An 11,333-nucleotide genomic window follows, 5' to 3' on the forward strand; every position below is an offset into this window, starting at 1 on the left:
AACTCCTTGGCGAAAACTGGTATAGTGTTGCCATCGCTTATCAATTTTTTTTAACTCACCACTAGGAATTGCTGTTGCCTGGACACGTGTAGATTATTTTTTCTTGAAATAACTCAACAAATAACAAGCCATTGTATGTTTTTATTCAACTTCATTGTTTAATATTGTCAAAGCGTGCTGTATTGACAACAAAAACGCTAGGAAACGTGAAAAAGGGAACTATTCGCCGTCAAGCTTATTGTATTTGCCGTTGCGGCAAAAATGTTTCGCCTACCGCCTATCGCTATGGTTATATTTACACACTATAAGTTAAGTCCGAAGACATAATCGATACTGCTGCATGTTTATGGGATCGATAACACATTTACCGATTGTTTATGCGCTTTACAGACTATAAGTTATGCACCACGGAAAGTCGATGTTTGTAAAGAATAACTGATAACCTTTAATGCGCTTTAGAGACTATCAGTTATTCCGGACAACAGTGCTCGTGTCGAACATATCCCATATGTTGTGCACAATATAAGTTAAGTCCGAAGGCTTAATCGATACTGGTGCATGTTTATGGGATCGATAACACATTTACCGATTATTTAGTCATCGCCGACAAGTCGTATCGATCCGACACATTGTAAGATTCTTTACAAACACCGACATTCCGTCCGGAATAACTGATAGTCTTTAATGCGCATTATGCGCTTTACAGACTATCACTTATTCCGGACGACAGTGCTCGTGTCGAACATATTCCATACATTGTGCACATTATAAGCTAAGTCCGAAGTCATAATCGATACTGCTGCATGTTTATGGGATCGATAACACATTTACCGATTATTTAGCCATCGCCGACAAGTCGTATCGATCCGACACACTGTAAGATTCTTTACAAACACCGACATTCCTTCCGGAATAACTGATAGTCTGTAAAGCGCATTACAGATTATCAGTTATTCCGGACGGAATGTCGGTGTTTGTAAAGAATCTTATGCGCTTTACAGACTATCAGTTATTCCGGACGGAATGTCGGTGTTTGTAAAGAATCTTATAGTGTGTCGGATCGATACGACTTGTCGGCGATGACTAAATAATCGGTAAATGTGTTATCGATCCCATAAACATGCAGCAGTATCGATTATGCCTTCGGACTTAACTTATAATGTGCACAATATATGGGATATGTTCGACGCGAGCACTGTCGTCCGGAATAACTGATTGTCTGTAAAGCGCATTACAGTGTGTCGGATCGATACGACTTGTCGGCGATGACTAAATAATCGGTAAATGTGTATCGATTATGCCTTCGAACTTAACTTATAATGTACACAATATATGGGATATGTTCGACACGAGCACTGTCGTCCGGAATAACTGATAGTCTGTAAAGCGCATTAGTCATCAACGAATTGTCGTATCGATTGGACACACTTTAAGATTCTATACAAAAACAGACATTCCGTCCGGAAAAACTTAAAAACTCTAAGACGCATTACACTCTTTGCTAAAATTAGCAGAATGGACGCGAATGCCATCCAATGCAAATTTCTTTATTTTGTATTATTTTGTTGTACAACTTGTATTATTCGAATTATGTACTATTCGTGCAACGGTTTTATTTAGATGTATTATTGAAAATTTTACATAAAGAACCAGGGAATGAACCCTGCCAACATTTTTTGAATTTGGGGGCGCTTCTGAGAATCCCCACTACGTCGAAAATAATCATATACGACACCAAAATTCGTCGGTAAAGCGCCGTCACTATTGAGAAGTTGTACCACGCCAAGTTACTACGAAAAAGTTTCTTATCAGTGCAATTATTAGGTGCCTATTTAGATCAATTTCGAAGGACGCCAATAAGAACCCCTGCAAACTATCAGAAAAAGTGCATTTTAAGATAATTGTAGAAGAATCATTGTGGTCAAGTAAAACACGATTGTGTTGATGTTTATTGATTTGATTAAGCATTTATAATTTCTTATAAATATAAAATTTTTCGGTTTATCTCATCACATTTAACATAATTTTTTGCATTAATAAAAGAATGATGTTGAGTTTTAAGTAGCAAGTTACATATTGCAGCGTCTATCAGCCAGTTTGTTTATTTTCGATGGAGACAGCGTGCCTGGAAAAATATTTGAAAAACGATCACTTTATTCTATTTGGAAAGTCGAAAATTGTTCACCATATACCTTTCACAATTTTAAGCGTAATATCTATGTTTTCAGAACTTTATTTTCGTTTTTATTTAAATAAAATATTACAAACTGGTTGCGCTTGGCGTTTCACAAAAAATAAAATGGCTCTTCTAATAGTAGTGATGGCAAAATACTTTCATGTACATTTTCTACTTTTTGATATGCTTCCCCCATCACAGTTCGCGATGGTTGTGGTGACATTTACGAGTCTGTGGTAGCGATGAGGATGAAATGGAACTTTGTAATGCTGGCAGGGGAGTAGATTAATTTGTTGAATTACAAATATGTTCTATAAAATGAAATGAAATTTTGATTTTTTTTATTAGTGAGAATTGTCGAAATGCAAAATGGAATAAAGTAATATTTTTACAAATAATTTTCCAAAGATGTAGTATCAATCTACGATGGCAAGGACATCTTGTGACTCAATTCTTGTAGAACAAATTTTTGAAAATCATTTTAAATCGATTTATGATGTTGGCCAATATTCACTTATCAACTTTTAGCGGAAAAATCGAAAATTTGACAAAATTATAAAAAATCAAAAATCTACTTTGTAAAATTTGAAAAAGTCGACATGTTCGTGTTTGTATAGAATTTTAACGATGAATCGCATCGATAAGAAGGGATAACAAGAAAAATAACAACCAAGCTATTCGGTAGTCGTTTTAAACTACGTTTCCAATCGTTTAAAATCAGCTGTGTTGTTTTCTTTGCAGATAACAATCAATACATCGTTAAGTAAACAACGAAAAATTTTTGGTTGTTTATTTTCTGAAATGCATTGACGTTATCAGCAGAAAATTTCATTCGTGCAAAATAGTGTCTTTAATGATGTAAGTTAATTTTAATAGATTCCTTTAATGGATCCCTTTTCTAATACAAAAGAGTTTTCCGCAATATTTTAAAAATCCAAAGGTTCTAAGCCGTTCTAAGAATTTCGTCGGGCGGTAAGGCAGTTCCGTCTCAAATTAAAGAGAATTTTATATATTTTGAATATATCGCCCATTTTTTCTCTTCCGGCTGTGTGTATTTCGTTTAAATTAGCTAATAATGTCCAATTTTGCAAGCTGTTTTTGTGCTATTCTTTCATTCTACCCCTTTTCGTGGCAGGGTTGCCAAACGAAACACAGCTTAAACAACAATTCACAATGATTACTTGCAGAATGGCCCAAACGTTAGTGGCAGACAATTTGAAATTATAACTGTCGATGCGTTTATAAAAAATTTATCAAAAGAGCGTTTCGACCGCAACGTCGATAATACCAAAGAGACAGGAATTGTGCGACATCTATAGGTTGACATTTGTTGTTTTTGTAGAAGAGCGCTTTTCGTTCTCTTGTGTTTTTATTCTCTGGCATGGACAGAGAGAATAAAAACACAAGAGAACGAAACTGTGAAGCAGTAGGTGGCAGCCATGAGGAAAATTTCTCCAATATTATTAGGGCTGTCATTCGGGATCGATTTTTATAAATCCCGGGATTTCAAAATAAATAATCCTGAGATTTTTCGGGATTCTTTAAATGCATCGCCAAAAATTGTTGTACATACATTAAACCAATTTAATTTAGCTAAATTTTTTAACAAAAAAAAAAGAACATAGGAGTAAATTAAATAGCAATTTCAAATTGGTATCCTAATTAACATTTTTATCAGATAAACGCGATCTTGGCATATTGTCCTTTTTTCATTACTTTTTATTTTATGTTGCACGAATTCCATTTCACATGAACTCATTGTTCTATGAAATCTAAGGGCCATTTGCACTGAATGAAGACTCAAATTTAATAATAAATAATGCTAAAAAGCCACAAATTTAACAAATTGGAATTTTTTCGGGATCCCGAAAAATCCCGGGATTCGGGATTAATTTCGAGACGGGATTTATCTCGGGTGACAGCCCTAAATATCATGCAGTTTTTGTCGTCGCTTCTCTCAAATATCATACAGTTTGCGTCGGCGTCACCCAGTTCAGTTCTCTGCCGAACTTACGAAACGTAAAGAAAATAGGATCTAAAACCTACTTTGTAGTAACAAATGTTCTTTTTTATAAATGTTTTCATTCCATTAAATTTTTTGGCAGACAATTTGAAATTATAACTGCCGATGCCTTTATAAACAATTTATCAAAACAGCGCTTCGACCGCAACGTCGGTAATACCAAAGCTGCAGGCATTGTGCGACCATAGACCTTATAATACATTGATGAGCCATGGGTGTCAAACTATGTTTGACAGTTCCGAAGATTAAGAATAAACGAGAAAAATAAGAGCACGCTTACAATCTCTTTCGTTTTCCTTTTTGTAGTTTGCCAATTTTGCACAAAATTAGACCGTTTATGATGCACCAGAGGATTTATAAATAAATTAATATATTAAAAGTTCATATTTGAACAAAAATTCTGACCAAAATCGCGAAAATACGAATTTTAATTTTGAGCAGCATTGCTCTTTACGAACAACACAGAAGAAAATGCTTCGTGTTTGGGACTGACTCTTTACGAAAAAATCAAAACGAAATGTCAGAAAATTAATTTTTGGAACTGACACATTTTTTTAAAGAGAATAGTGGATCATCTATGTATTATAAGGTCTATGTGTGCGACATCTATACGGTTGACATTTGTTGTTTTTGTAGAAGAGAAATTGTTGTCCTCTTGTGTTTTTATTCTCTCTGTGTTTATTTATATTCGACTTTCGCATTCCTCCCAAATAAAATCTATTAAAATATGGATGATTTAAATCCTTTGGCTGGCACTGCACATCTATTAGAAGAAGTAGACAGTAAGTATATAGTTAAAAGATTTAATTCATCCTTATTCTTCTTCATTTTTTGTTTAGAAAAATTAATGGTATTGCTACGTGATGGGAGAACATTAATTGGATACCTCCGTTCGGTTGACCAATTTGCGAATTTAGTTTTACATCGCACCATAGAACGTATTCATGTTGGGAATGAATACGGTGATATACCGCGAGGAGTTTTTATTATACGTGGAGAGAATGTTGTGCTACTAGGAGAAATCGTAAGTAGACAGAGGGATATTTAAGGGATTCTGGGATGTTGGATAAATAATTTAAATAAAAGGGGGAAAATAAAACTCTGGTTAATTTTTTTTTGTATAATGCTTTCCATTTTAGGACCGTGAAAAGGAATCTAAATTACCTCTTAAAGAAATCTCAGTGGACGATATTCTTGATGCCCAGCGTCGCGAACAGGAACAACGACAAGAGAAACATCGTCTTATATCCAAAGCTTTAAAAGAGCGTGGTTTAGCTGTTAATACCGACATAATTAATGAAGATTTTTGTTAAGACTTATCTTGGGAAGGTTTTTATATAAAAAAAGGTGATTCAACATTATACTGAATGGACGTTTGAAACATTTTACATGTTCTTGTTGGGAGCGAAAGAAGTAGAGCCAACTATAAAAGAAAGAATTATAAAAGATGTATAATTTTTTTTTACCTATGATACAAAATAGCACGATTTCTATGACCTCTATGACTTGCATAGAACTATTCGATTAATAGAACAGGTGTTTGCCGACCACCGAATTAATTTTGGGCGGTTATTTAGTTGAAAACATTGAAAAATACTGGGACTGATGTGTTGTTTCAATTTCGCGTCCCTTATTATTATACTTTACAACTTAGCAAGGTGTTCACTCGCATTTTTGGTCTTCAAAATTGATTTTCTGCAACTTGATTTCGTTGGTCTTTAACTATCATCTATATATTCTGATGCATTTTCAACCCCATAGTATATAACGAAAAATCGTTCTTTTTAAACAATTATAATTGATATATTAGAACTTAACTATAGATTCTACATTTGAACAGTCGTACTATGCCTTCTCATTCTCCTCTATTTCAATGTACTTTTCCAATACTTGCATCATTTCAACCTTTGCCTTAATTTTATAGCGCCGCGATAGATTCTTCAAATACGATGCTATTACCTTGGAAAATAAGTCTTCACTATCCGTGCTGGTATTATGTATAGATGGTACGGATTTCATTTCATTGTGATCAGTCGTAGATTGGGATATAGCAGCATTTTCTTCTGTCTTGATGTTAATGGATGACGAAGTATAAGAATTGTCTAGATTTTCTGAAAAGTCTCCTTCAATCGAATCTAAATCGAAATTATTATTAAAATTTGTGCATTTCTAATATATATTTCCATATTCTCTTAATACCTGCTTCATATTCTCTATAGGCATGCGTTTCCTGACGATTTGCAAGAGTTTCCTCAGGTTTTTGGTTGTGTTCGCCTACAAACCCATAATTTCTATGGTACATAGAATCTTGACTCTCTTCTATTTCATGGATTTCATGCATTTGGGGATGCATTTCTATTGATTCAAAGGAAAATGGAGAATTTATATCATTCCGCTTGCTTCGAGATCGACGTCTTTTAACAAATCTTCGCAAAAAATCCATTTTATGGAAAAATTCACTTCTTCCAAGATCCTGACTTCGAGGATGCAAACTCATAAGTTTCAGTTCGCGGGAGTAACGATCTCTTAAAATAGTCCATCTTTTGCGTGCATCCGCATCAGACATATCTAGCGCCTGGCTAACTTTTACCCATTGTAAATCTTTCTTTTGAACAAATCGAAAATCAATATTCTGTGGATCATATATGCAAGGTGAGGACTTTATCAGTTCTATTAGCTGAGCGTCTAATTCATCCAAGGGTCTATGGTTGATAGCCATTATCGACAGTTTAAATAGAGCTAATGGAAAAACAACTTTATTTACGTTTACGTGAAATCTACGTCATTGATAAAAGGAAACAGTGTTGCCACACGATTAATTAACAGTGTTGACAAAGACGTTTTATTAAGTTGTTGCAGTTATGCTATGTTCCCACTGACCCGTTTTCATATTCGTTTTTCAAAACAATTCACCGTTCACAACGAGTTGAGATGTTTTAATTTGACAGTTGCCATGGAAACTCAAAATTCCCATTTACTCTGAATTGAAATATACACACAGTTTGTTCAAATAAATACCCCGATCGCAAAGGGAAGATATTTTTTTAGTTGTTTTCACACCCCTATGTTCTTCAAAGTCTTTGTTTATTCGTTTTTTCTATGAAATTTATGGGGAAAACGACTCGTTTTGAAATGCTTATAAAGGGAAAATATTGTTACGAATTTGATAATTATAGATATAAGTTTATTTAAATTAGTTTCCGTTAATTTAAAATTTCAAATTGTAACGATAAAATTTCGCTATCACTTGTTGGAATCATCTATTCATTTTCTAGTATTTTCCTGAATTTCTTTTATGTTCTTTTGTTTGCTTACCGAAATGTTAGTTCTTACTCTCTCATAGAATAGCAACCCCTTTGCTTTGTTATTCTGCATTCTCATTTCATTTCATCTCATTGTCTATTGTCATTATTGTTGTTGTTGTAGTAGTGCGAGCATATATCTATGTGAGTGTGTATGTGTTTGGCAGCCACCAGGTAAACAACTTAATGGTCGTAGATCCTTCTAGCATTGTCTAAGAATGTTCTGGCGTTGCCAGAATATTGTAGTGCTACCAGAATGTTCTCGTATTGCCTCACCGTCATATATAAAAGCGCTCGCATGCTGCTAACGAGTCAGTCTTAATTAAAGCGTCAAACGAATAACTTCAGTGTGAACGAATTGTAATGTGTGACGTCATAGTAAATAAATTGTAGATTGTCGTTATTTAAAAGAACTGTGTTTTAATTGTCGGGTAATTAAAAACGCCTAAATATAAAAACGTAACAATATTTTAAAACCCAAAACTTGCTTGGTGAGAACGCCATATTACATTACTGGCTAAATCCAATAAGAGGGTTGTTTTCTTTTAGAAAGCTTGCATTGTTAATGTATGAAATGCTCAAATTAGTAATAAATATTTACTGCTGCGATTATTTATGACACTGTTCCACTTTGAATTTCTTGGTTTTCGATAAATTAGTCACAATAACCCTGCCAGCATTTCAAAGTTCCATTTCATCTTCATCGCTACCACAGACTCGTAAATGTCACTACAACCATCCTACTGTGATGGGGGGCAGCATATCATAAAGTACAAAATGTACTTCATACATGTATTTTGCCATCACTACTTTTACAAAAGCCATTTTATTTTTTGTGAAACGCCAAGCGCAACCAGCTTGTTATATTTTATTTAAATAAAAACGAAAATAAAGTTCTGAAAACATAGATTTTACGCTTAAAATTGTGAAAGGTATATTGGTGAACAATTTTTGATTTTCCAAATGGAATAAAGTGATTGTTTTTCAAATATTTTACAGACACGCTGCCTCCATCGAATAAAAATACTGGCTGATAGACGCTGCAACATGTAACTCGCTACTTGTAACTCTACCTCATCATTAATGCAAAAAATTATGTTAAATGTGATGTGATAGTGGTATAAATGTTATATTTTTAAGAATTTGTAAATAATTAATCAAATTATTAACAGCCTGTTTCTGTATGTCGAACGAGCTCTATCGATCGACTGAAATGGAGACAAACAGCTGAATTTATAACCAAAAATCAGCTGTTTCTTTGCATTTCAGTCGATCGATAGAGCTCGTTCGACATACAGAAACAGGCTGTAAATATCTAAACAAACGTGTTTTACTCGACCACAATGATTCTTTTACCACTATCTTAAAATGTGCTTTTTCTGATTGTTTGGAGGGTCTCTTATTGGCGTCGTACTAAATTGATCTATAAAGGCACCTAATAATTGCACTCATGCGAAACCTTTTTGTAGTAACTTGGCGTGGTACAACTTCTCAATAGTGACGGCGCTTTTCCGACGAGTTTTTGATATCGTATATGATTGTTTTCAACGTACTGGGGATTCTCAGAAGCGCCCCCAAATTCAAAAAATGTTGGCAGGGAAAGTACTATTGTGAATCGAAGAAGCGTCACTTTATAAAAATACAATCTGGCAACATCGGCGCGTCTTGCACTGATGAGATGTTCTGGAAAGGACACCAGTGCAACGGTGTTCTGGATAGCTCATACAAATGTTGCATCCAGTGCTAAAAGAAAACAGCCCTAAGGTTGTTGTTGCATATTCGTCCTCACTCACTGGAAAAGTTCATTTCTGGTCTTGCATTGACTGTAAATTTTGTGTATTCGTTTTTTTCTATAAAATTTATTTCAATAATTTGACGTATATTTTAAAAAGAGTTTGTTTAGTCAGAGCATATTGTACTTGTATTTTGAACTTGGGGATGGAGAAAATGACTTGTTTTGAAATGCTTATAAAGGTGAGTACTATGTTCGGTTTTTTCACCAAAACACTAAATTAAAAGTACAAATATATTTATGAAGAAGATTATATTTTGATCGAGTCTTGCCAAATAATGGATGGAAAACATCTAAGGAATTGATTGTTAGCCATTTTATATTTATAATTTAATTAATTTAAAAAAGTAACCGTTAAAACAAGCTGGTTTTCAGCTTGAAAACTGAACATAGTACTCAGCTTAAACTCGAACTTAATACCCACCTTATGCGTAGTACAAAGTTCGTTTCTGCGAAAAACGAATATCTTCATATATCTCCGTAAATAGGGTCTCAAACCCAGGAATGTTATTTATGCGAAATAATATGCCTGCCTAGTTTTTCGTGTGAAAAATCCAGGGTTGTATAAATATGTGTCTGAAAATGCTCAAAACAAAGATTTATTCCGCGCTATTCTGCTAGTACTATGTTCGTATTTTTCACCAAACACACAAAATTAAAAGCACAAAAATCTGTATGAAGACGATTATATTTTTATAAAGCCTTGTGAAATAATGAATGGAAACATCTAAGGAATTGATTGTCAGCCATTTTATATTTATAATTTAATTAATTTAAAAAAGTAACCGTGGAAACAAGCTGGTTTTCAGCTTGAAAACTGAACATAATACTCGGCTTAAGGTATTAAGTTCGAGTTTAAGGTGTGTACTATGTTCTGTTTTCGAGTTGAAAATCATTTTATTTTCGCGATTACTTTTCCTGAAATAATCAAAATTATAAATGAAAGCAGACATATTCCTGTAAAGTCTTGCCGAAATCTAGAGGAACAAGAAATTGCACATCAATTGAGTTAATCTATCTGCTTTATATTGAACTGTTTTAGTAAAGTAACCGCGAAAATTTCAACGCGAAAAGAGAACATAGTACTTACCTTTAAAGGTGGGTACTATGTTTGTTGGCACGAAAAAAACTTCACTTAACCATTCTTTCGCGTTGAAAAATGAGAGTGTTGACAATACATTTCGAACGAAGAAAACAGCTATTTTGGAGCTATTCCGCGTTTATTTCTCCGCAATTTAATTGACAACATCGCCAAATGTCATACTATTTTTACTTATACATACGCAGCAGCTGATTGTTTACATACACGCATTCATGATAATTGTTTTGAAAAGTGTTTTTCTACCAGTTTTTGGATTGTTTTGCAAAAAAATCTCATACAGCACTGGACACTAATAATTGTTAAGAATAAAGCTCCAGCCGCTCTACTCCTGGTGTCTTACCACATTCTGCAACAGCTTTTACAACATGTGGTACATTGTCTTCTTCAGCTTTTCCAAATGGATACCGTCAATTTGTAACGCACATCAAAAAAACATATAATTCCGGTGTTATGCTAACTTTTACATCATGCGCAGCAATGGACTCATTCATCAACAAACTTAATTCGTTGGTCTCCACAATATCTACACAATCGCATTGCAATACCATGCTGGTGCCGCCTCACTAGCAATTTCAAATCCAGTGGTCACCACCACGGTTCCCACAAAGGATAATAACGCCATTTCATTTGCCAATGTTGTTACATCGGGGGGAACAACCAACTTAAGCCCATAACTCAAGTTCAAGGGTAGTCCCTAAGCCAAAGTCACTGTTCCCGACTTATATTTCGTCACAAAGGGATGTTAGTGTTCTATACCAGAATTAATACATTGAGAAGCAATTGGCTGGTTTACTGAAGGATGTTATACTCTCCCAATGTATAAGTTCCAATAACTATTTCAGTCACGTTATGAAATTCAACCAGTGTTTTGAATTGATAAAATGCAAGAATGCCGCTAACTGAAATTTAAAAGCCACAACGAAATTAAATCGTTTCAT

General features: G+C 34.2%; 2 protein-coding genes across 2 annotated transcripts; one reads left to right on the forward strand and one right to left on the reverse strand.

The window, feature by feature from the left end:
- Window positions 1–4,828: 4,828 nt before the first annotated feature.
- Window positions 4,829–5,647, forward strand: LSm1 (U6 snRNA-associated Sm-like protein LSm1). Its single transcript, XM_075311678.1, has 3 exons — window positions 4,829–4,981; window positions 5,039–5,223; window positions 5,339–5,647. The coding sequence occupies exons 1-3, from the start codon at window positions 4,927–4,929 to the stop codon at window positions 5,510–5,512; spliced, it is 414 nt and encodes a 137-aa protein (XP_075167793.1). The 5' UTR covers window positions 4,829–4,926; the 3' UTR covers window positions 5,513–5,647.
- Window positions 5,648–5,977: 330 nt separating this feature from the next.
- hng1 (hinge1) lies at window positions 5,978–7,003 on the reverse strand. Its single transcript, XM_075311677.1, has 2 exons — window positions 6,399–7,003; window positions 5,978–6,334 (listed from the first exon to the last, which is right to left on the reverse strand). Exons 1-2 carry the CDS (start codon window positions 6,916–6,918, stop codon window positions 6,045–6,047), a joined length of 810 nt encoding a protein of 269 aa, XP_075167792.1. The 5' UTR covers window positions 6,919–7,003; the 3' UTR covers window positions 5,978–6,044.
- Window positions 7,004–11,333: the final 4,330 nt, after the last annotated feature.

This window comes from Haematobia irritans, chromosome 5 (assembly GCF_050003625.1).
Source record: "Haematobia irritans isolate KBUSLIRL chromosome 5, ASM5000362v1, whole genome shotgun sequence".
NCBI lineage: Eukaryota > Metazoa > Arthropoda > Insecta > Diptera > Muscidae > Haematobia > Haematobia irritans.

Excerpts from the sequence above, each read along its gene's own strand:
- LSm1 (XM_075311678.1), top strand. The coding sequence starts at position 4,927 with ATGGATGATTTAAATCCTTTGGCTGGCACTGCACATCTATTAGAAGAA. Across the intron at positions 4,982-5,038 it reads TCTATTAGAAGAAGTAGACA|AAAAATTAATGGTATTGCTA; the intron begins GTAAGTATATAG and ends TTTTTTGTTTAG. Across the intron at positions 5,224-5,338 it reads TTGTGCTACTAGGAGAAATC|GACCGTGAAAAGGAATCTAA; the intron begins GTAAGTAGACAG and ends TTTCCATTTTAG.
- hng1 (XM_075311677.1), bottom strand. The coding sequence starts at position 6,918 with ATGGCTATCAACCATAGACCCTTGGATGAATTAGACGCTCAGCTAATA. Across the intron at positions 6,335-6,398 it reads CTATAGAGAATATGAAGCAG|ATTCGATTGAAGGAGACTTT; the intron begins GTATTAAGAGAA and ends ATTTCGATTTAG.